The sequence below is a fragment of the Glycine soja genome, chromosome 14 (assembly GCF_004193775.1).
Source record: "Glycine soja cultivar W05 chromosome 14, ASM419377v2, whole genome shotgun sequence".
NCBI lineage: Eukaryota > Viridiplantae > Streptophyta > Magnoliopsida > Fabales > Fabaceae > Glycine > Glycine soja.
The window spans coordinates 17,838,278-17,864,494 of record NC_041015.1 but is presented as its reverse complement, the minus strand read 5'-3'; the positions used below and the strand labels follow the sequence as shown (position 1 = coordinate 17,864,494).

Below are 26,217 nucleotides of genomic sequence, written 5' to 3'. Positions count from 1 at the left end.
CCTCTACCAAATCATCCACAAGATAAAAGGAAGAACTCAACCCAAAAAATAGAAGAATGGTGTATGAAAAAAAATCAACAAAGGTAGAAGAAATTAACCAGGATAACTTTAGAATTTTCAAAAAATTATTGAGTATAGAAGAAATATTATGGTGTAGTAAGAAAATCCAAAAGTAAAATCCCTTTTTCATGTTTAGCCTTTCCACCGCGAAACACAACCATACAATTTCCACCCCTCTCCCAATCGAAACCGTTTGGCAGAACACAACACAAACCAGACTCCACCGCTCCCATCGTTCTTCACCTCCGAGGTTGTCTCTCGAACAGTTTCACACTTCCACAACGCCACGTCACCCCCCCCCCCCCCCCCCCCAAACAAAAGCCAACGCTTTTGATGATGATGCAGAGAGTCGAAATTTGTGTTTTTTTAGAATGATTCTTCTGAAATGACCCCACCATGAGTCTAAAAAACCACACCTTGTTTTTCGGGACAAGTCTGCATGGTTCTTTGGAAAGTGGCACCAGCAAGAGGAGCCCTTTTCGTTTGGACAAGAGGCAGTTGTTGCCGCAGAAGGTTCTCTGCAGTTGCACGTGCTGCGTGTCCCCAAAACGGTGTCGTCTGGTAAGCCAAGCGTTACGGTTTTCAACTTTTTCTGGGCAAAATGTGGGGTTATTGGGGAAAGACCTGATTTTGAGAAGTGGGTCGCGGTTAGAATGTTCGAGGGATCCTTATTTTAGAAGCGAGGCATTGGTTAGTTATTTGATACCTTTGTGGAAAGAGGGGCTTCTTTTGATAAGGGCTTCTGTTTACACTGCTGTTATATCTGGGGTATGTATGTTGGTGTGGTATGGGCAGAACAAAGCAAAGGGTTTCATTGAGGCCAATTTGTTGCCTTCTGTTTGTTCAGCAATCAGTGAGCACATTCAGCGTGACCTTGTGTTTGGCAAGGTTCGGCAAATTTCGCTGTTGAGCATCACGTTGGAGTCGTGCTCGTTTGGGCCTCATAAGGAGGAGTTTTCGTGTGGCGAGGCTCCCACGGTGAAGCTTCGCCTCCGTCCCTTTGTGAGCTTGAGGAGGGGGAAGTTGGTGATTGATGCAGTTTTGTCGCATCCAAGTCTCTTGGTGGTGCAGAGGAAGGACTTTACTTGGTTGGGAATACCTTTCAATGAAGGTGGCAGGGAGAGAAGCTGCTCGGCTGAAGAGGGGATAGATTATCGCACGAGAACCAGGAGGCTTGCACGAGAGGAAGCCTTTGCTCAATGGGAAAGAGAAAGGGATGATGCAGCTAGGGAAGCTGCTGAGGTAGGGTACTTTGTTTCTGAGCGGAGTTGTGGTCTATCCCAAGGTGATGATGGTTTGAAGGAGATTGAAACTCGATCATTGGAGTCAAGTGAGTCTGCGCCCTTTTTCTGTATGAATGATGGGAAGCACGATCATCGGTTGATGGACAAAGGTGTTAATTATGATACAAAACACTCAGCTTTGGAAAAATCATTTGGAGTAAGATTTCCTGGAACAGGACTTCGATTTTGGTCTAGAGTAATATCAGGGCCTAGGAAACACAAGTTTAAGAGGAAGGCTACTGGGAGTAACATCTTTCCATCTGGTGGTGCTATCAAAAAGAGAATGTTTGAACGTAGTGCGTCAGCTGCTCATGCATACTTTTGTGATCAATCACAATGGAAGTTTGGGGAGCCTTCCTCATCTTCTGAAAGTTATGGTTTTATGAGTCATGATATGCATTTGGTGAAAAGTGAGGTTGACCGAAATACAATATCTGTTATTGTTGGTGATGAAAATAGAAGTGATGATAACCAAAGTGGAACACAATACAGAGATCTGGGATTCCAGTCCTCCTCAGTAAATGAAAATGTTAGCAGTCAATCAGATTATTTAAAGTTTGTCTGTGATCCAACTTTACAGACAAGGGAGAGTGAAATTGAAAATTTGCAATCTACTGATGATGTTGCACAACCTGCTAATCCAAATAGTAGTACAGTGAAAAATGAGGAGTGTGTACCATATGTTGCTGACAATCAAATTGATGATAACGACAATTCATCAGGGGGCCAACGAGGTTTGCCGTCTGAAGATTTGGGGTTTTTGAAGCCTAAGCCTCAGTTGGCAACTTATTTTCAAAATCCATTTGTGCCCTTGCTCGTGAAATTTGGCTTAACCTCATTTTTAAAAAATATTGAAGATTTGATATCTCATTTTCTTTCTGGTTCCATTGAAATGTTGAAGTCTGATGTGGGTCTGAAAGTTGAAGATATTGTTTCAGAACATGTTGATGGGGTAGATTTTGTGCAGTCTGAAGGCATTACGAAGACTCTGCCTATTACGCTGGATTCAGTTCATTTCAGAGGCGCAACACTGATGCTACTTGCATATGGTGACAAGGAAGTTAGGTGAGAGCTGGTCTTGTCATTTACTATTGAATCTGTAATCACTCTATAGATGAAGTGATGGACACACCTCTTCACGACCTTATGATTTTAATCAATATTAATTAATATTATGTACATACTTCAGTTTTATCAATGGTGGATGGCAGAAGGCCAAAATCCTGCCATAACAACGAGGTTTCTTGAGCTTTGACATAATTGTAATATGAAAAAGCATTTCTTTCTTTTGTGTATCCTTGAAACTTGATTTTTTTTTATTTCCGTTTCTAAAAGAGTGAGTAAACAGTCATTTGAAAGAAGATTTTTTTATATTTATTTTTTGAATAAAACAGAAGGGATAATTTTGATGTCATTTTTCATCATTGAGAGATTAAATTGAAGTTCGTGTTTGTTGGAGGACCACATTGATGCCCCTGGTATAAGTTGGGTTACTCGATGTTATTGAATACTATCTTATTTCTCATTTTTAGTCTTGAAAAATGGCAACTGGATACTGTTAGTTTAACTGCAAAATATTTTTTCTTGGATGTGGTTTAGCTTTTACTTTATAAATGTTTCCAATTTAGCTTGTCATGTTGGTATTAAAGATTATATCATCTAGTTATGTCACTTTTGTATCTTAAATTGGACTCACTGAACAGTCTGAACTGATATAGAATTTTAAATTTTTGAATATTTTGTGAATAGTGTTTAATCTTTGTTTTGTAGAATAAAAGGAGAAAATGTTGATATTTTGAGTAGAATGTTTTAGATTAGAGTATAAACTTGTTTAGGAGATGCAGTGCCTTTTCTTGAATCAGACTTAAAACAGATATAAAAGCACAGGATATGAGTGAGAAAATTGTTTTGGAGAGTCTCCCATCTCTCTCTACAAGATATTTAGCCTAATTACCCTAAATATGCACAGCTAATAAACAGGAAATAATTGCAATGAAATTAATCAAATGTTCTAACCCAATTTCAGCCTTTATCCCATAACATCTCTATACAATCTTATATAATCTCAAACTTGTACATAATACAAATGATGCTTTTATTTTGTAAACAAGACCTTTTCACCAAAAAATATGGTCTGCATGAATTAAAGTGTTCTTTTGCTCTTGCTTTCAGGGAAATGGAGAATGTCAACGGAAATGTAAAGTTCCAAAACCACTATAGTCGCATACATGTGGATCTGAGTGGAAATTGTAATTCTTGGAGATCAGATATTATATCTGAAGACGGAGGCTGGTTGTCTGCCAATGTTTTTGTTGACACTATTGAGCAGAATTGGCATGCTAATTTAAAAATTGATAATCTTTTTGTCCCGGTAACATATATAGTAGTTTAAAGTTCCAATATTTTCTGCTTTGCCATTTAAGTTCTACAGATTGCTTATGTAGTTTGTCTGGCTTGAGTTTTGTGCAGCTGTTTGAAAGGATCCTTGAAATTCCAATTACATGGTCTAAAGGGAGGGCTAGTGGCGAGGTTTTTTTCTAGCTTAAGTTCATTTACCTTTCTATTCTATTTGATACTTCAGGAAGAATTTTCTTGTTTGAGTTAAAACTATATTTCATACATATAATGTTAAATAATAGACACTGCTTTTACTTGTATGTATTTTGTAAGTATAGTACTTGTGACTGGTTTTTACTTTTTAGTGGTTCTATAAACCTAGGATTTGCTTTCAGACTGGAACAATTTTAGTTAAGAACCAAACTGACCTGGGCAGTGTGAGTAATTGGTTGTTTTTTTTTTTGCTCAGCAAAAATATATATATATATATATATATATATATATATATATATATATATATATATATATATATCATTAATAAGGAATAGTACCAGAGGTACTAGAGTTACAGATATAGGGGTAAATATATAGCTGGTTCAAGTGTATACACGGAACCAAACTAATGCATCTGAAAATTCAGAATTACAACATCACCCCTCCCCTCCTAGTTACTGAATGCTTCCTTTATGTTAGAGGACCATTGGTTGAAGTGTATGGCAAAGTCCTTCTCCATGGATTTGACCCACGTCCAGAGTAAGAGAGTTGCTTCATCCAATAATTTACTTCCATCAAATGTGTGATTTTGGAATACTATTTTATATCTGTGATTCCAGATTGTCCATGTCAGAGCAATCCACCGGCATTTCCATCTTGTAAGCTTCTTTCCTTCCGCTGTCCTGGTTGTATGCTGCATGTAGTGGTCCCTAGGGTTTTGTGGCAGTGCTATTGCTAGGTTAACCCAGGACAAAGACTCCCACCATAGAAGTAGGGACTTGCTGCAGCTGAAAAATAAATGAGCAGCCTCCTCTTCCTGAAGTCCACATAGTGGGCACACTGAGTCATTTACCAACACCTGTCGTCTTCTAAGGTTCATCCTTGTTGGTAGTTTATCTCTGATTAACCTCCATGCAAACATAGCTGCTTTAGTTGAGATTTTTAGCTTCCATAGGTCCACGAAGTCAGAATCATGGTTTGCCCCCGTTAGCTCTCTCCTTATTAGGTCATACCCACTTTTTGTTGAATAACTCCCGCTTTGATCATGCTTCCATATCCAGATATCTTCCCTATGAGGCTGTACTTTCTGCTGTGATATTTCCCCAATAAAAGTATCCGCCATTTCTACTTCAGAGTCAAAGAGATCCCTCCTCCAGGTGAGCTTCCATTCCCATCCAGTGTTGTTGCTCCCTATTTGCATAATGATTGTCTTTTGTTGGCTTGAGATGTGATACAACCTTGGGTATTTCTCCATCAGTGGCATACCATTATCAGTCCAAGGATCCTCCCAGAATCTAAACTTTTCACCTCCACCCACCTTCCAAGTGGTTTTCCTTTTGATTACTAGGTTCTGTTGCTGATGCTGAAGTGAAACCAGATCCTTCCACCATGTGGATTCATGATTTCCGCTTATGCCTTCCTCCGGTGCCCTCCATCCGCCGTACTTTTAGTTGATTACTTTTGCCCATGGCTCCTCCTGCTTGTGAAAGAGATCCCAACGCCATTTCCCCATCAAAGTTGAATTAAATATCTTGATGTCTTTAATTCCAAGGCCACCTTTGTCTTTTGGTTGACATACTGTCTTCCAATTGACCCACGCAATCTTCCTATGCTCTGATCCTCCTCCCCATAGAAATCTTCTCTGAATGGCTTCCAGTTTAACTATTATTTTTGAAGGCACCCTGAAAAAAGAGAAAAAATAAATAGGAATTGCTTTTAGGACTGCATTTATGAGAGTCATCCTCCCCCCAAAGGATATGTGTTTGTGTTTCCAAGTGGCTAGTTTTCTCTCACACTTTCTGATTAAAGGATCCCAGAGTTCACTATGTCTTTGGTTATCCCCAACGGGGATACCCAGGTATGTGAAAGGCAAGGACAAGATTCTATAATTAAGGTAATCCACCGCCTCAATACATCATTGCTCACACTTCCCGATTGCCCCAAAACTGTTTTTTGCAAAATTTATGTTTAGTCCAGATACAAGTTCAAAACTTCTCAATATGGACTTAATTGTCTTCACATTCTGCATTGTTGCCTCCCCAAAAAATATGGTATCATCTGCGTACTATAATATGTTGACTGGTGTATGATTTTTCCCCAAGAGGAAGCTGCTGAATAGACTCTTATCTACTGCTTCTCTCATCAATCTAGTTAAACCTTCAGCTACTATATTGAATAGGAGAGGCGCTAGTGGGTCACCTTGCCTTAAACCTTCAGTATGCAGACGACACCATATTCTTTGGTGAAGCTACATGGCAAAATGTGAAGATAATAAAGTCCATCCTGAGAAGCTTTGAGCTGGTATCTGGGTTAAAAATAAATTTCGCAAAAAGCAGCGTTGGGGCAATTGGGAAGAATGAGCAGTGGCAGATGGAGGCAGCTAGATACCTGAATTGTGGAGTTCTGTCCTTTCCTTTTGCATACTTGGGTATCCCCATTGGGGATAATCCAAGATGTAGTGCTCTTTGGGATCCTATAGTCAGAAAATTCGAGAGAAAATTAGCTTCTTGGAAACACCGACATATCTCATTTGGGGGGAGAGTGACACTCATAAATGCAGCCCTAACAGCAATCCCTATCTACTTTTTTTCCTTTTTCAGGGTACCTTCAAGAGTAATATCCAGATTGGAAGCAATTCAGAGGCAATTTCTATGGGGAGGAGGTGTGGATCAGAGAAAGATTGCTTGGGTTAATTGGAAAACAGTCTGCAATCCAAAGGATAAAGAAGGACTTTCAATTCAGCTTTGTTGGGAAAATGGCATTGGAATTTATTTCACAAGCAGCAGGAGCACTGGGCAAAAATTCTAATATCAAAATATGGGGGCTGGAGGGAATTGGAAGAAGGCACGACAGCAAGAATGCAATCAATCTGGTGGAAGGATCTGATATTAATTTAGCAGCAACAGCAGACTCAATTAATCAAAAGGGAAACAAAATGGAAGGTGGGGAGTGGGGAGAAATTCACATTTTGGGAAGACCCTTGGACAGAAAATGCTACTCCACTAAGGGAGAAATACCCCAGGTTGTATCAAAACTCATGCCAACAAAAGGACAGCATCATAAACATGGGGAATAATACCTGCAGTGGTTGGGAATGGAAGCTAGCTTGGAGGAGGCCCCTATTTGACTGCAAAATTCAAATGGCAGACAATTTCCTTGAGGAATTATCACAGCAACAGATTCAGCCACACATGGAGGATAAATGGATTTGGAAGCGTGATCAAGGTGGATACTACATGACAAGAAGTGGATATGAATTGATTCGGGGAGAACAAATGGGAGCATACCAGAGTTCAGATTTTGTGGATCTATGGAAGCTCAAAATCCCTACCAAATCACTGGTGTTTGCATGGAGACTAATTAGGGATAGACTCCCGACAAAGATGAATCTTAGCAGGCGCCAAGTAACGGTCAATGATCTGATGTGCCCATTCTGTGGAGGTGTTATGGAGGAGGCTGCTCATTTATTCTTCAGTTGTAGCAAAATCCAGCCTCTATGGTGGGAGTCTCTATCTTGGGTCAACCTAGTTACAGCTCTACCACAGAATCCAAGGGATCATTATCTACAGCATGTACTCGGGTTTGTGGAAGGAAAGAAACAAATAAGATGACGCTGTTGGCGGATAGCTATGACATCCACAATTTGGAAGCATAGAAATAGAATAATATTCCATAATGACACGCTTGATGGAAGTAAACTGATTGAAGAGGCAGTCCTATTACTGTGGACGTGGATTAAAGTCATGGAGAAGGACTTTGCAATTCACTTCAATCAATGGTCCTCTAACATCAAGGAAGCGTTTAGTAACTAGGTGGGAGGGGCTTTGAATTCATGTAACTTATATAGCAGGGTCCCTACAAGACTAACTGTAGTTCTGCCCTTGGCTGGGGTAGCTCGGTTATGGTTCCAATCCAGACTCCATTTTAGTTTGCTGTTGAACCACTGCACTGGGCAACCCAGTACCTTGTAATTTAGTACCTCTGGTACTCTATCAATATATATTATCTATTTTTGCTGAGCAAAAAAAAAAAAAAAGGATTTAGCCCCTAGTAGAATTGGACAATGGTTTGAAAAATTTCTATCCAAGGTGACACTGGTGCAACTTGGCCATTTGAGTAGCCAGTTGAGGGATACAAGGAACCTGTCTAGTTTGCTCTTTGTAGTCTCGTTTGGCTTAAACCATGTGAGTTGTCTTCCCACAGAAGGTATTTCTTCAAACTCTATGTCAGCTATCCATTCATTGAACTCATTGATGCTATTTGCTTGCCTTCCCCTATGAGACACACCCTCTCTTTCAGAATGGTGTCTGATACTGTTGAAATCACCCAGGAAACACCACAGTCCTTCAGGGTCTTGTTGTCTCAACTGCTTGAGTGATTCCCATAGTTCCCGCTTATGTCGGTTGTCACACGGTGAGTAAATGTTTACTATATATGTTTTTTGATTTTTCATGGTCCAGACTCCTTCCAATAGGATGTATCCTCTTCCCCTTTCTCTTCGTACTGTTTTAAATACCTGCTCATTCCAAACACACAATAAACCTCCAGCTGAGTTTATTGATGGCAGGAATTCCCAACCCACATTCTGGTTACCCCACAAGGCCTGACACATGTCCTTATCAATGTGCTCCCTCTTGGTTTCTTGAATGCATAACATGTCTGCTTTGTGTTTCTTGCCCAGCCTCCTTATTGCAGCCCGTTTAACCCCCCCCAATTCCTCTTACATTGTAGGATATTATATTCATGATGATATGTATTTGTTTCCCAGTCCCTCAGCCTCCTTTCTGTCTCTATTCTCCATTTCACCTATCTTGTTGATGATATTTGCGTGGTCTGAGTTGCTGTTCACCCCCAATATTTTTGCTAACTCCCATTGGGATGATGCCTCTTCTCTGGTATTTTCGGAGGTTCCCTTAGAGTTTGCTGCCTTGTCTGTACTGTTTTCATTAGGATGCTTTCCATTACCTGCAGATGTTGAGTCCGTGTCCGAAGTTGGAGACTTGCCCTGGGGGAGTTGGTGACCACTCTGTTGGCCCTATTTCTGATTACACACCTTTCTTCTAACAAAAATCAGTGCAGTTCTTCTTCTGTCAGAACAATGTCTAAAACCAAGTAAAATTTGTTGAATTCAATCGGGTACACTGGATGATACCATATTCTTTGGGGAACCTACTTTGGATAATGTTTCAGCTATTAAGGCTATTCTCAGAAGCTTTGAGTTGGTTTCTGGCCTTAGAATTAATTTTGCTAAGAGCCAATTTGGTGCAATTGGCCAATCTGAGGAGTGGTGTACTCTTGCAGCAGATATCTTGAATTGTGGTCCTCTGCAGTTCCCATTTATATACCTAGGGATGCCTATAGGTGTTAACCCTAGAAGGAAGGTGGTGTGGGAGCCTCTAATCAGAAAATTTGAGGCCAAACTGAACAAATGGAACCAGAGAAGTCTATCTATGGCTGGCAGAATTACTTTAATTAATGCTGCCTTGACAGCTTTGCCTTTGTTCTATATGTCCTTTTTTAGGGCCCCTACAGCAATCATTAAGAGGCTCACTGCTATTCAAAGACAATTTCTTTGGGGTGGAAACTTAGAAGGAAAAAAGATAGCTTGGGTTGCTTGGAATCAAGTGTGTGCTCCTAAAGAAAAGGGAGGGTTGGGTGTCAAAGATATCAAGGCTTTTAATAGAGCTCTCCTTATCAAGCGGAAGTGGTTGATGTTTCAGCAGCAAGATCATCTATGGAGCAGAATTCTTACTTCAAAATACAGGGGTTGGAGAGGCTTGGGAGAGGGACCTCCTAAGCAGATTTTTTCCTCTTGGTGGTCTGATTTAAGATCTGTTACTCAGCACAGCAGCATGGCTGCTGTCAATAAGCATTTTCGCTGGAATTTGGGCAGTGGTGATCAAATCCTTTTTTGGGAAGACTCTTGGGTGGGAGAAGGAATTGCTCTTAAAGATAAATACCCAGATTTATATCAGGTAACATCCCAAAAATTAAAGACAGTGGCAAGCATGGGGATCTTTGGAGAACATGGTTGGGAGTGGCAATTTTCTTGGAGAAGATGTCTTTTTGACAGCGAACTGGGGGGTGTTTCAGCTTTTATTGACCAAACTGCAGTAATAAACACTAATGCAGCTTTGAGGGATTCTTGGGTGTGGGGAGCTGAGCCAAGTGGGATTTTTTCTACAAACTCTGCTTATAATTGTATCAAAGCTGACCAGTTACCTTCCCAGCCTATTACTGGCTTTCGTCAGCTATGGGAAATCAAAATTCCCCCTACAGCCCTAGCTTTTGCTTGGAGACTTCTCTGGGATAGGCTTCCATCTAAGGAAAACCTTATTAGGAGGCAGATTGTCCTTCAAAATGACCTCTGCCCCTTCTGCCAAAGTCAAGTTGAATCTGCATCCCACCTTTTTTTCTCTTGTCATAAAATAATGCCTTTGTGGTGGGAATTTTATTCCTGGGTCAAGGAAGTTAGAGCTCTGCACAGCAATCCTATGGAGAACTTTCTTCAGCATTGCTCCTTGGCTGCCTCGAGGAACTCCAATAGAAGGAGGAAGGTCTGGTGGATAGCAGCTACAAGATCCATTTGGAACCTCAGAAATGACATGATTTTTAATAATCAGCCTTTCGTCATTTCCAAATTGGTGGATAACTCGATATTTCTCACTTGGTCATGGCTGCGGGGGTGGGAAAAGGACTTCAATGTTCCTTTCCACCAATGGTCTTCAAATATGTCTTTGTCTTTTTCCTAGTCTGCGATTTGTAGGGTTGGGCACTGTTCATTTTGTTGGCCTTTCATTTGCTGTTTATGTTCTTGTCTTTTAGGAGATACTGTATCATATCTTCCTTGTAGTACCTCTGGTACTATTATTATCATATATATAATATTATCTTTGGCCGTTCAAAAAAAAAAAAAAAACACTGGTTTGAATAGGTCACATTAAATTCTGGAAGATACCTTCCTTAGCTTTTGCTTGGAATTATTATCTGACATGGTTGAACCCAACTGGAGTTCCATTATCCCAGACCGTCACTCTAGTAGTCTGATTATCTTCATATATCCATTTATGCATATTAGTTTGGATACATCAATAGAAGCTCCTTTTCTACCTTTTTTTTTTATAGATTCAAGTGATTAATTTTATAGTATATTACTTGATGAACTAGTATGTTACTACCTCCATTCCTATATATAAGAAATAAATGGAAACATTTTTTTGTTCCTAAATATAAGAAACATGCGATCACTTTTAAGTGCATTAATTGTTAATTTCCTTCTATACCCTTGTTTATTGTAAAGTCTATTAATGAGAGTCATACTCATTGGTGGAAAAAGTTATCCCTTGAAAAATGAGTAGTGTCATTAAATACAACCACCACTTAAACCAATTAATTCAATGGGTATTTTTGGAATAAAATTGAAAGTTATGATATCATTAATTAAAAATAAATAACTTAACCATTTTTATTGGTCTTGACAAATTAGTTATTTGTTTCTTATAAATAGGAACGGAGGTAGTATTTCATTGGTACACAAGTCCTACATTTTTTTTGGCTCAGGTTGTGTTGTGGAGCATTCTGTCATTTATATTTCCCGGTGTAATATTTGTTACCCTATGTTTAGGTTCACTTGTGCATGTCAAAGGGGGAGACTTTTCCAAATTTTCATGGACAACTTGACGTGACAGGGTTGGATTTCCAACTGTTGGATGCTCCATCATCTTTTTCTGTATGACTTCCTATGCTCTCCTCTTATGACACTTGACGTTTCCTTTTCCATATATTAGGTATTCCTTCTTTAATATGACTAGGCTTGGTGTCTTTTGAAAGGTAACTCAACTGTTGCACGCTCGTTGCATTATATATTGTTCACCCAACATATGCTTTGTTTCAGTGTGAAACCTGAGTGATGGACTTATGTACATTTAGTACCATCCTGAAATAATGAATCACATCACATATTGAAAGGGCTATTTATTGATTAAGTGCAATTGCAGCACTAAAATTAATACCTTTTCTCTTCACCGTGTGTAAGATAAGGATTTGTGTAAAGCTAGGAAGGAAAGTGGCAACTTTTGTTTGAATAATTGTCCTTTCTTGTTTCATAACGGTGCATTCATTGGCCAAAAAATATTAAAGGTTTTGAGGGGGCCATCCTTACACCTTTTAGTATGAAAGGTTTAATTTATCAATTGTTCTTAATGGGGTTCTCTTTTATAATTTCATTTTTTTAAAAAAATTAAACAGTAACTTTTCTTACTTGGTTCTTGTTCTGTTAAAAAATAAAATTCCTTGCACTACTTTTCTGAGGCAAGATATTGATCTGAGGAGACAATTGGCAAAAGGTTTCAATGATATAATTTAATAAAGCTGAGTTGAAGCCATGTTGTAGCTGAAAAAATTATTTATAAATTGAACATGTATGCAAATGTGTCATCAAGTGTTGGAAACATGTCCAGCATGTGGACATGGTACCAAACTTGTGTGTACATGCTTTATGATCTCTATATAATGTTCTATGGTTTTTGTGTCTCAAAACTTGGCTGACTTCGTTGTTGCTTGTAACAAGAAACCAGGATCTAGTTCCAGGATTGTTAAGTGGAAGACAATATTTGCTTGTTTCATAAGTTAGAAAAAAATGGAATTGTATTTTCAATATGAGAAACATTCCTCTGTGATTTGCAGATGGGCTTTCTGCAGAGTTGGTATGGCTGGAGTAATGTTTGGCCAATCTTATTTTGATTTCTTTTTCTTCCCCCAAGTTGTTATAAAATTGTACTTAGTGTACTTGGTTCAGTCTTCCAAGAAATGTCGTAGGGTTGTTTGACTGCTGGGTACCCAGCTACTGTGCTGGTATATATAGTAGATGGGTTTGGCTGGTTTTGCCTATGTATCTAATTGTTATTGTCAGTACATCTAATACTGACCTATTATTGATATAATTATTTTTGCTGTGCAAAAAAAAACACTCACACAGGGTTCTGTTTTACGTCTGTTTTTTGTTTCAGGTTTGCAACCTTTGTAATTTTTTTTCCCTTTCTTTTTTGAGTTTTTGACTTTGAATTGGTGTAAAGCTCAGTCTTTATAGAAGGGATTCCCTTACAGATATCATAATTCATAAGGCACTCTGGGTAGCTTTGCTCACTGATGTTTTCTGTTTTCTTTGTTTGTATTCTCACTTTTAAGGACCTTTTCTCCTCATCTTTGTATTTATCTTCTTAACAAAAACATACTTCTTCTACTGGTATGGACTGCATAGGCATAACTGTTGACGAATTCTGAATCTTTTATCACACATGTGTAGTACTTAGGCATGTAGATATGTATCTGAACCAAATATTTTTTCATGCCATGAAACTGAAATTTGGTTTCTCCCTTTTTGTTCTGTTTTTTGTATTTTGTTAAAGAACATATCAGCGAGTTTATGTTTTCGTGGTCAAAGAATATTTTTACACAATGCAAGTGGCTGGTTTGGTAGTGTTCCTTTAGAAGCATCAGGAGACTTTGGCATTCATCCAGAAGAAGGAGAGTTTCATCTTATGTGTCAGGTACTTTTCTCTTTATCTCATGCACGTGCACACACACACATGGTAGCTTGGTAAAATATAATTTCTACTTTGTTTAAGAGTTCATTCAGATAATTTGGTCTCCAGTTTTCTGGAAGTCCTCCCTTGAAGTAGACAATAATTTCACTGATGATTGCAAAATTCTCCTGTAATCTGTGATTGTACTAGTTTTATTTCCAAATGATTGCAAGAGTTTTTTTGTTCGTTTGAGGAGCGGTGACTGGATCTGGACAGATCAACCCAAGACACACCTGATCCGGTGGTCGTTTGCCGGAAAAGTTGTTAGAGTTACGACTGCAGTGGCAGCTGGGAAAGTCGCCGGAAAAGGAGAAAGGGCCATCAGAGGAAGGGCAATGAGCAGAAATGTCCACTGGAATGTGAAAACAGGTTGCCGGAAAACGGGCGACAAGCATAAAGGTCCATCGGGGACAATAGGTCCCTGGTGGAACACGTTTTTTTTATTCCTCTGTCAAGAATAACCTGCTCTGATACCATATAAAATTATTTTACTGTAATGTTGTGTGTTAGATGACCACATCTGATGTTTATTTATAATAGAGAAATAGAATTAGTAATTGATTACATGATTAATCAATTACTGATTATTAGGGAATACAATCACTGATTTCTATCAGCTAATAAATACAAGAAAACATATAAATCTAACAGTCTATTGAGTGTGATGCTTCTGGGAAAGGAGTTGGCGCTGTGTTAATGCAAGGGGGAAGGCCTATTGCCTATTTTAGTATGGCATTAGCTAATTACAACTCAGCTAAATCAGTTTATGAAAAAGAGCTCATGGCTTTGGTGTTGTCAATACAGCATTGGAGGCATTATCTTATTGGCAGAACTTTTACAGTTTTCACAGACCAGAGTAGCCTCAAAAGCTTACTTCAACAGAGGGTGGCTAGTTGTGACCAGCAATGCTGGATTTTGAAGCTTTTAAGGCTATCATTTTGAAGTGGTCTATAAGCCAGATCCAGAGAACAAGGCTGCAGATGCCTTATCATGCTGAGGAACAAGATCATTTTCTCTAATGACACTTTCAATGGCAATGAATCGATGGAGGACGCCACATTCTTACTTTGGACATGGCTTAGAAATTTCGAGAAAGATTTTGTAATTCATTATAATCACTGGTCATCTAATCTTAGAGCTGCTTTTGTTTATTAGCCGAGGGTAGAAGCCATAGGTTACTGGTAGCTATATCACACTGTTACTACCCAGCTTTTGGTTCCCATCGAGACTGTTGTTAGTCTGATTTATGGAACCAATTGACTGGATCTCTATGTAATCATTGTACCTCTGGTACTTGGATATATATATATATATATCTTTGCTGACCAAAAAAAAAAAAATTTGGCTGCAAGGGGATGAGCTTCAATGGGAAATATTAGCAGACCAGACTCTACCGAAAATAATCGTTGATTTGAACTTTGAAGTCTGATTCAAGCAGTAGACCAGGGTTCAGTTTACAGAGAGACACTCTACTTCATAAAAGTGTCTAAATATGTGCATTGAGGTTATACTGGTGGTGGTGGATTGTTTGTCCAAATATATGCATTTTATTTCACTCAAGCACCCTTACACAGCAAAGAGTGTCGCTGTTGTGTTTGTCTGGGAAGTAGTTAAGCTTCATGGTATTCCAAACTAAATTATCAGTGATAGAGATCCATTGTTTGTAAGTGTTTTCTGGCGTGAACTATTCAGGTTGCAGGGGACCGTGCGGAAAATGTCCTCTACTTATCATCCGGAAACTGACAGGCAAACTGAGCTCATCAATAGGTGCTCGGAAACATATTTGCGATGTTTTATTTCTGAGCAACCTCGCAGTTGGTTAGATTGGTTACCTTGGGCTTAATTCTGGTACAATACCACCTGCCATATTTCTATTGGCATGACACCATTTGAGGTGGTGAATGGAAAGAAGCCGCGTTCAGTAATACAATTCATTCATGTTGAAATGAAGGTAGAGGCTGTGGCTCAAGAATTACAGGATAGAGATGAAGCTTTGTTGCAATTGAAGTACAATTTAGCTAAGGCTCAGGAACAGATGAAGAGATATGCTGATAAAAGGAGAAAAATGCAGAATTTAAACATTGGGGATCGTGTTTTTCTTAAGTTACGACCACATAGGCAACAGTCAGTGGTGTGACGAACTAACCAAAAGCTTGCTCCGAGATTTTATGGCCCTTTTCAGGTGCTGGGGAAGTTGGGTGAGGTGGCCTACAAGTTACAATTGCCTCCATCCTCTAAGGTTCACCCGGTGTTTCATGTGTTGCAGCTGAAGAAGGCTATTGGGGAATATACTACAGAAGCCATATTGCCAGCTGACCTGGAAGAGGAACATGCTGATATTGTTGAACCAGAAAAGGTTTTGGCTAATAGAATCATTATGAAGAATAGCTTCCAAGTCAATCAGTTTTTGTTGCAATGGAAAGTAATGCCTATGGAGAGTGCTACTTGGGAGGATGAACCCAATTTACGCAGTCAGTTTCCTCACTTCAGCCTTGAGGACAAGACTGTTCTTTCAGGAGTGGGAAGCGATAGAGTTCTGAACCAAGATGTGGGCCTGGACCATGATATGGGCTTGGATTCAAAGTCCAAAGGCTGGAAGGTGTATGTCCGCTAGAAAAAGGCAATTAGAAAGGGTGAGGAATAAGGGGATGCTGAGCTGTCAAGTTGGTTAGTAGTGGCAGGAAGTTATACAGGGAAAGAAGGGAATAATTGGGGGGAGATATTTTTTGTTGTTAGAGAGAGAAAATACTCTTTTCTCTCGGGAGCTTATGATCTGGACCTGTGTAAGGAGCGTCAGCTCTGTTTTTCCTTGGTTCCTAAATTCTAATACAGTATTTCTTCATTATTCATTCATTGATATCTAACAAATTCGAATTCTTAGATACCTCAAAAAGTCTCCAGGACAAGGGTTGAAGTATGAAGATAGAGGAGATACTCAAATTTGTGGATATTGTGATGCTGATTGGGTAAGTTCTCCTATAAATAGACGCTCCACCACTGGATACAGTGTATGTATTGGTGGAAATTTCATCTTTTGGAAGAGCAAGAAACAGTTGCTCGGTGTAGTGCTGAAGCTGAATGTAGGGCGATGGCTTTAGCCACTTGTGAGCTTATATGGATCAAACAACTTCTCCAAGAGTTAAAGTTTTGTGAAATCCAGCAAATGAGGCTATAATGTGACAATCAGGCAGCTCTCCACATTGCCTCTAATCCATTGTTTCATGAGAGAATTAAACATATAGAAATTGACTGCCTTTTTGTTTGAGAGAAGTTGCTGTCCAAGGAAATTGGTACTGAATTTGTCAACTGGCAGACATCTTGACAAAGTCTTTGAGAGGGCCTAGGATTCATTTTATTTGTTCCAAGCTTGGTGTATATGATCTATATGCTCCAGCTTGAGGGGGAGTGTTAAGAAGAAAACTGTTTTGATATTTGCTGTACAGCTTTTGTATAAGTTGTCTTGTTGTTTCTAGGATATAGTATATTTTTGTTGTGTTATCTATCTCTCATGTAAAAGGTTGCTCAATCTCTTTCCATATATATATATATATATCCAGAGCCCCATAATCAGCAACATCAAGAGGCACTGAACATATGGTGCAAGGCAAGGCAACTGGGAGTCTCAGAAATGGAGGAGCAGCAAGTAATCATTGATCAACTTATGAAGATGGAAGAAAGAGATAGACTAGAGGCAGAGAAGAGGGGTGTCAGCACAAGGTTTAATGAATATTTTTTCATATAATGTAAGGGGGCTGGGGAGGGGTATCAAGTGGGCAGCAATAAGGAGGTTAAGAAATTCGGAGGGTCCAGATATGATCTGTCTTCAAGAAACGAAGAAAGAGTTCATAGATAAAGCAATGTGTCAGGCGATTTGGGGGGATGCAGAGGTGTCATGGGAGATGCAGCCTGCTATTAATTCAGCAGGGGATATTTTGTGTATGTGGTGTGAAAAATCTTTCAGACTTCAGAGGAAAGTTATTGGTAATGGTTTTATTTTTTTGGAAGGGGAATTGATTAGAGATGCACAACAGATCAACATCATAACGATTTACTCACCATGTGACATTCATGGTAAGAGATCATTATGGGAGGCAAGCAGCAACAGGGGTGTTATGGTGTATATTGGGTGACTTCAACTCAATTAGAGACCCTGAAGAAAGATTTGGTAGCAGCCAAAGGAGTTTTATTGACAGCAGTATTAACGAATTCAATGATTGGATTCACGAATTGGATTTGCTTGAGGTTCCTTGGCTGGGCAGGAAATTTACTTGGATCAGACCAAATGGTGCTTCTAGGAGTAGATTGGATAGGTGCTTGGTTTCCCAGAATGGCTGAATAGATGGCCTGGAAGTGTCCAAATTACACTTCCTAGGAACTTTTCAGATCATTGCCCAATTCTTCTTCGATCAAAGGCTATTGATTGGGGCCCTCAACCATTTAGGGTTTTGGATTGTTGGCTCTCGGATGTTTCCTTTAAGAAAATAGTTCACCAATGTTGGAATTCTCAATTGCAACCAGGCTGGGGAGGTTTTGTGCTCAAGGAAAAATTTAAGAATCTAAAGCTGAGGGTGAAGAGATGGAACAAGGAAGAGTATGGTGACACGTTCAAAAAAATTAAAATGATTGAATCTGAACTAAATAAGCTGGAGGAAAATTCAAGTCAGAGGCAGCTATCTTCCCAAGAGGATATTACGAGAAAGAACTTGCAAGAAGCTCTATGGGCAGCAGCAAATGCTCATGAATCGTTGCTGCGGCAGAAAGCAAGGACTTGGTGGATTAAGGAGGGTGATTGTAATTCACGTTACTTTCACATCTTGATGAATGCTCACCGCTGGAATAATTATATTAAAGGGGTCAGAATTGATGGGGCATGGTGTGATGAGCCGCAGAAGGTGAAGGAGGAAGTTAGGAATTTTTTCTCTCAAAGATTTCAAGAATCAGATTTCAGCAGACCTACTTTGGATGGTATCCCATTTCAGACTATCAGTCAACACCAAAGCAATATGCTGGTGGCCCCCTTTCAGGAGGAGGAAATTAAGGAAGCAATTTGGGATTGTGGGAGTCAAAGAAGCCCAGGGCCGGATTGATTCAACTTCAAATTTATAAAGCAATTCTGGGAGCTTATCAAGCCTGATGTGCTTCGCTTTTTGGATGAGTTTCATGCAAATGGAGTGTTCCCTAGGGGTTCAAACGCGTCTTTCTTAGCGTTAATCCCAAAGGTGTCTGATCCCCAAATTCTAAACGATTACAGACCCATATCCCTTATTGGGTGCATGTATAAGATAGTCGCTAAATTATTGGCTAAGAGATTGAAGAAGGTGATGCCCTCTATCATTAATGAGTCCCAATCTGCATTCATTGAAGGGAGACAGCTTCTTCTTAGTGTAATTATAGCGAATGAGGTAATTGATGAAGCTAAGAGAAGCAATCGATCATGCCTTGTGTTCGAAGTTGATTTTGAAAAGGCTTATGATTCGGTTTCTTGGAGTTTTTTGTTCTATATGTTGAAGAGAACAGGTTTTAGTCCGCAATGGGTCAAGTGGATCGAAGGATGTGTTAAATCCGCTTCTATTTCTGTTTTGGTGAATGGAAGTCCGACTACAGACCCAAAGGGGCCTTCGGCAAGGGGATCCATTAGCACCCTTTCTTTTTAATATTGCTGAAGAAGGTTTGAATGGGTTGATGAGGAAGGCTGTGGAGGAAAACCTGTACAAAGGCTATTTGGTTGGTGCTAACAATGTGCCTATCAGCATCTTGCAATATGCGGATGACACCATCTTTTTTGGTGAAGCTTGTATGGAGAATGTCGAAGCAATAAAGGTTATGCTAAGGTCTTTTGAGTTGGTATCAGGATTGAAAATTAATTTTGCTAAGAGTTCCTTTGGTGCTTTTGGAGTATCAACTCAATGGAAGCAACTCGCGGCCAAGTATTTGAACTGTAGCTTGATGACTTTTCCTTTTGTTTACCTGGGTATTCCCATTGGGGCTAATCCGAGGCGGGGTAGGATGTGGGACTCTATCATTCACAAATGTGAGAGAAAACTCTCAAAATGGAAGCAAAGGCATATCTCATTCGGGGGGAGAGTGACACTGATTCAATCTGTACTAACATCCATTCCTATATATTTCTTTTCTTTTTTCAGGATACCTCAATCAGTGGTCGCCAAATTAGTAAAGATCCAGCGGAGATTCCTTTGCGGAGGTGGGCTTGATCAAAAGAAGATTGCTTGGATAAGCTGGGAGAAAGTTTGCTTACCAAAAGAAAGAAGAGGGCTTGGTATTAAGGATGTCAAAGCTTTTAATATTGCCTTGTTAGGAAAATGGAAGTGGCATCTCTTAAATCATCATCAGGAGCTTTGGATTAAAGTAGTGGAGTCTAAATATGGAGGGTGGAGGGGATTGGAGGAAGGGGATAGGGTTGCCAGCCAGTCAATATGGTGGAGGGACTTAAAAAGGGTTGTTTGTCAAACATACCAAGGAAGGAGCATTCAAGAAGGTTTCAGCTGGAAGGTTGGTGCTGGTCATAGAATTAATTTTTGGGAGGATAGATGGATAAGCCAGGATGTATCACTAGCAGAAAAGTACCCCAGACTTTACCTCATTTCACTGCAGCAACATCACAATATAAGTCAGAAGGGTCAACACAAAGATCATGGGTGGGAGTGGCATTTTACTTGGAGGAGAAATCTGTTTGATAGTGAAGTAGAATTGGCTGTCAATTTCCTTGGAGAGGTAGAAGGTAAGATAATCCAGCAGCAAGGTGAAGATGGTTGGGTTTGGACTGGACACCCTTCAGGTATCTACTCAGCTCATTCTGCATATCACATGTTATGGGAAGGGGGATCAGCTGCTAGTAAGGACCAAGCCTTTGTGGAATTATGGAAACTGAAGATTCCAAGTAAAATAGCTATATTCGCATGGAGGCTATTTCAAGACAGATTGCCAACAAAAAGTAATCTGCAAAGAAGACAAGTGCAGATCTTGGATGCATCATGTCCTTTATGTGGAGGAATGGAGGAGGAGGTTTCCCACCTATTTTTCCACTGCACAAAGATTCGGCCTATTTGGTGGGAGACTATATCATGGTTGAATATCACTAGTGTGTTCCCTTCCAATCCATCTCAGCATTTTCTTCAGCACTCTTTTGTGCAAGTGGAAGGTATAAGAAGAGGTAGGTGGCAAACTTGGTGGATGGCTGTTGTGTGGTCTATATGGAAGATGAGAAACAAAATTATTTTCTCCAACGACTCTTTTAATGGTAGCAAGCTTGTTGACGATGCAGTGTTTTTAGCGTGGACATGGCTCACAAATTTGGACAAAGATTTCAAACTTCATTTTAATCAATGGTCGACTCACATCAGAGAGGGTTTTCTGTTCTAGGTTTTAGTGGCTCACAGTAGGAGCTGTAGCAGATCTTAGATTCTTTTTTGTAGCCATTCTATGGTTCCTCTTCAAACTACATTAGTTTTATTTTGGAACCATGAGTATGGCACTAACTTTGTATATTTTTAGTACCTCTGGTACTGATATCAATATATTATATTTTCGCTGATCAAAATATATATATATATATATATATATATATATATATATATATATATATATATATATTCATGGAATTCTCATTCATGGTGAATGGATTCAGAACCCCAGTGAAGTTAAGAATGAAGCTGTGAAGTTTTTCCTCAGCAGATTCACTGAACAGCATATCCGCAGACCCACCCTTGATGGAGTTCATTTCTCTTCAATTAACCAAAGGCAGAGGGAGGAATTGATTGCCCCTTTCTTGGATCATGAGATCAAAGAAGCAGTGTGGAGTTGTGGTGGGGACAAATGCCCTGGACCCGATGGTTTCAACTTCAATTTCATTAAAGAATTTTGGGGAGTGCTGAAAACTGACTTTAGAAGATTTATAGATGAATTTCATGTGCATGGCTGCTTCCCTAGAGGCAGTAATGCTTCCTTCTTGGCCCTAATTCCCAAAGTTAAACACCCTCAGACCTTTGATGATTACAGATCAATCTCCTTGATTGGGTGTATGTACAAGGTGATAGCTAAGTTATTAGCAAATAGACTGAGGAATGTTATATCTGACCTTATTGATGAGAGACAAACAGCCTTCATCAAAGACAGGCACATCCTTCATGGCATTGTAATTCTCAATGAGGTGATTGAGGAAGCTTGTAGAAGCAAAAAGCCAGTTATGGTTTTCAAGGTGGATTTTGAAAAGGCCTACGACTCAGTCTCATGGGGTTTCTTGGACTACATGCTGCAAAGAATGAGATTCTGTCCCAAATGGAGACACTGGATTTCAACCTGCCTCAATTCAGCAACCATCTCCATTCTTGTTAATGGCAGCCCTACAAAGGAGTTTGCTCCTACTAGAGGCTTGAGGCAAGGGGATCCTTTAGCCCCCTTACTTTTCAATATAGTTGGAGAAGGCATCACAGGATTGATGAGGGAAGCAGTTCAGAAAAACTTATACAAAAGTTACATGGTTGGGAAGACAAAGGAACCCATTAATATTTTACAATATGCAGATGACACAGTCTTTGTGGGTGAAGCTGTTTGGGAGAATGTCTTAGTTTTGAAAGCTATGCTCAGAGGTTTTGAATTGGCTTCAGGTCTGAAGATTAACTATGCTAAGAGTCAGTTTGGGATTATAGGAGGTAGGGTCAATTGGATAAGTCAGGCTGCTCAAACCCTGAATTGTAGACAATTGGAAATCCCCTTCTGTTATTTAGGTATTCCTGTTGGGGCTAAACCCTCAAGCAGGGTTGTGTGGGAGCCTTTGATCACTAAATGTGAATCCACATTATCTAAGTGGGCGCAGAAAAATTTATCCATGGCAGGAAGGGTGACCCTAATCAATTCGGTTCTTAATGCTTTACCAATATATCTTCTATCCTTCTTCAAGATCCCCCAAAAGGTAGCTCATAGATTGGTAGCACTGCAAAGAAATTTTTTGTGGGGGGGAGATAAGGACTACAAGAAAATCCCTTGGGTAAAATGGGAGGTTGTTTGCCTACCTAGGGAGGAAGGAGGTTTGGGGATTAAAGATATTCCTAAATTCAATGAAGCTTTGCTGGGCAAATGGATTTGGGCATTAGCTACTGACCAGCAGCAGTTATGGGTTAGAATCATAAACTCCAAATATGGAGGTTGGAATCAGTTCCAGCTGGGCAGAGATAAGAGGGGAAGCTCATATTGGTGGAGGGATCTGAGGAAGATTTATCATCAGCCTGATCACAGCATTTTTCATCAAAACATGGCATGGAGTGTTGGTGGGGGTGACAGAATACACTTCTGGACAGACAACTGGTTAGGGGAAGAATTCACTCTGCAGCAGAAGTATAATCCACTCTATATGATTAGCAGACAGCAGCATAGTATCATTTCAAAGATGGGGACCTTCTATGAAGATAGCTGGAGATGGGATTTCAAATGGAGGAGGAATTTATTTGACCATGAAAATGATTTGGCAGTCAACTTTATGGAGGAAATTAATTCTATTCCTATCCAGAGATACTTGCAGGACACTATGAAGTGGAAAGCTGAATCTAGTGGTGTGTACTCCACCAAGTCAGCCTATAGATTAATGCTGAACAACAATGCCTCAGGTTCGGATGTCAGCATTTTCAAATTAATTTGGAAGTTGAAAGTCCCTCCAAGAGCAGCAGTCTTCACTTGGAGGCTTCTTAAGGATAGGTTACCCACTAAGGGTAATCTGCTAAGAAGAAATGTGCTTCTCCAAGATGAAGGGTGCCCTCTCTGTGGTCAAGAGCAGGAGGAAGTGGGTCACCTCTTTTTTAATTGCAAAAGGATAATGCCCCTATGGTGGGAATCCATGGGATGGGTCAGGGCTGTAGGACCTCTTCCAGCTTCCCCAGCAAGCCATTTAGCTCAATTTTGTGAAGGATTTGGAGTTAATATAAACCAAAGCAGATGGTGTGGGTGGTGGGTGGCTCTAACTAGTACCATATGGCACCATAGGAATACCTTGATCTTTCAAGGAAAGCATTTTGATTACTCTAAAGTCATGGAGGAGGCTATGTTTACAGCTTGGTCTTGGCTAAAAGCTAGAGAGAAAGGCTTCAACATTAGTTTCAACCATTGGTCCTCTAACATATCGGAGTCCTTTGGTTAACCTATGTGGTGATGTTCTCTTGATGGGTTAGTTTGGGTTATTTTGGGAGGCAGCACCAGAGGTGCTTTGTATTTCCTTTGTTCAGTACCACTTGTACTGTTTTATCTAAATCAATAATATAATATATATTTCGCCTTCCAAAAATATATATATATATATATATATATATATATATATATATATATATATATATATATATATATAGGTTTAGTGAGTACTAACCCACTTAAGCATCATTCTCAAAAATATCTTAAACTTAAGTATATTCATACCTTATTCAATTTTGTGGTAGATAGTTGGGATTCTTTTCATCTGTTTAATATTTTGTATCATCAAATTTACAGGTTCCTGGTGTTGAAGTGAATGCTTTGATGAGAACTTTTAAGATGAAACCTCTTCTCTTCCCGGTACATTTCGTTACTCCAGTGCATTAATTTAAGTACTTTAAAGTTCAAATATGCTATAATTGATTGAGTAAATTCAGATATTATTTTTAAATAATTTGAAATTGTACACATTATGGTATATAGACTAGGGTTACTTTCTTAAAATAAAGCTCTATCTATATTAACTAATAATTTAAAACCCAACAACTTATCCCCCTAGGTGAGATCGGCTACATGGATCACATGATGTCATTGGGAGGCTAAATATCTATACTCCTCATAAACGTCTCCAGTGGTTTTCTTTGCATATGTCCAAATCATCTTACCCAATTTTTCATTATCCTTTCCTTGGTGTCACACCAATATCTCTTTATATGTTCGTATACGGTCATTATGTATCCTGTCCTCTATTGAGTTGCCACACATGCATCTTAACATTTTCACTTCTAATCCCATTTATGTATCCTGTCATTATGTACCATTGATTATAGTTGGTCATATAGAAATATGATAAAACTTCCCTTTGAGAATTTTTGGTATTTTGCAGTCACAAATGACTTCTGATGCCTTTCTTCATTTTAACCACCCAAGTTGTATTCTATCAGTGACATTTTCAATGATTTCTCTCATTTTGTAATTGATGGAGATCCCACAATAGACTGCACCCCTATCCTGTCTCTAATCAACTTGAATTAGTCAGCCTTAAGAGGCTTTCTTAAATATCAGCTACCTGTTCATTAGTACTGCAGTATTTCAACTCTAGCTTCCCTTTAGATCTTTTAGGAAGTGGAATCTTGTCTATTAGCATCTTCATAGGCTCTTCTCTTTTAATCTTCATTTCTGACATCAAGTTCTTAAGCCACAAGGCTTGACAGGCTCTCATTTAGGCTGCAATGTATTCAGCCTCACATGAGAACAATGCCACCACTGACTCCTTAAATCACCTTGAAATAGGTGCTCCACACATCATGAACACATAACCTGCTGTACTCTTTCTGTCACTTTCATCAATAGCATTTCTGCCATGGTTTGAAAACAACAATCTATAGTCCAAAGAGCCCTTCACATATCTTAGTATCCTCTTAGCTGTAAGTAAATGAGAAAGCCTTGGATGATTCATAAATCTACTAATTGGCCACACTTCATAAGCTATGTCAGGCCTCCTGCTACACAGAAATCTCAATGAACCACCAATTTCTTTGTACAAGGTTGCATAAATTGCCTTGTCACTTCCTTCCTTCTCTAACTTTATACCACAATCAACTGGTGTTTGGGAAGAATTACAACCCAACATGTGAAATGTTTTTAATATGTCAGTTGCATACCTCCATGCATGAAAATTTCATCACCCGTAGTCAGTGTTGTCAAATAGCGGCCGTAGCAGCGCCATTGTGGATGGTGGTGGCAATTTTCCAACAAACCACAATGATATGGATTATGGCGGTGGCATGGCGGGCTTCAAATGGTGGTCCATGGCGTGGTGGGCTTCAAAATTTGCGATACCAATGAAGTGTGTGTATTCTTGCAACTTTTAAATTTAAAATCGGAAGAACCAATTTTGTGCTTGCTTAACTATTACACATTTGGAAGATTCTTTATATTATGATCATTACTTTTTTCCCAAAGTATGAATTACATTTTGTAAATGCAGTTCCATGTAACTGATTGGTGTAGCTGATAAGCAAACTTTGATAAAAAACACTACAAACATACCTAGTTGTTTGTGACTTTAATAATAGTTGAAATGTAGATTTTCAAAAATTGTAAGTCATGTCACAAACTCCTTAGATCGATTTTAACTTTCCTTTATTTCTCTCTCTCTCTCTCTCTCTCTCTCTCTTATTTATTATTTATTTATTTATTTTTTCTCGTAATTGTTGATTACAGCTAGCTGGATCAGTAACTGCTCTATTTAATTGTCAAGGCCCACTGGATACTCCTGTATTTGTTGGCACTGGAATGGTTTCTAGGACATTCTCTTATTTACAAACTGAGACCACTGCATCTGCAGCATCTGAAGCACTTGCTACGAGTAAGGAAGCTGGAGCACTGGCAGCATTTGATCGTGTTCCATTTTCATATGTATCTGCTAATTTCACTTTCAACACTGATAACTGTGTAAGTTGACAGCGATAATACTTTAGCATTGGTTGCTTTGGAGTAATTACTCATTTTAAAAGATTATACTATGGTAATACTTACTTTGC

At 39.2% G+C, this 26,217-nt stretch overlaps 1 protein-coding gene across 3 annotated transcripts in view; it reads left to right on the top strand.

The window, feature by feature from the left end:
* Positions 1-200: 200 nt before the first annotated feature.
* The window catches only part of LOC114384905, a 100,271-nt gene continuing 74,254 nt past the window's right edge, over positions 201-26,217 (top strand). For 2 of the 3 annotated variants that reach the window (XM_028344737.1, XM_028344735.1), the window contains exons 1-7: positions 206-2,408; positions 3,516-3,714; positions 3,813-3,872; positions 11,518-11,622; positions 13,301-13,441; positions 23,969-24,031; positions 25,898-26,128. In XM_028344737.1, coding sequence (XP_028200538.1) covers positions 457-2,408; positions 3,516-3,714; positions 3,813-3,872; positions 11,518-11,622; positions 13,301-13,441; positions 23,969-24,031; positions 25,898-26,128 — 2,751 coding nt within the window. In that variant the 5' untranslated portion in view covers positions 206-456. Of the gene's footprint in view, positions 2,409-3,515; positions 3,715-3,812; positions 3,873-11,517; positions 11,623-13,300; positions 13,442-23,968; positions 24,032-25,897; positions 26,129-26,217 lie in introns of all 3 variants that reach the window. The other variant, XM_028344736.1, reaches the window with a different exon arrangement.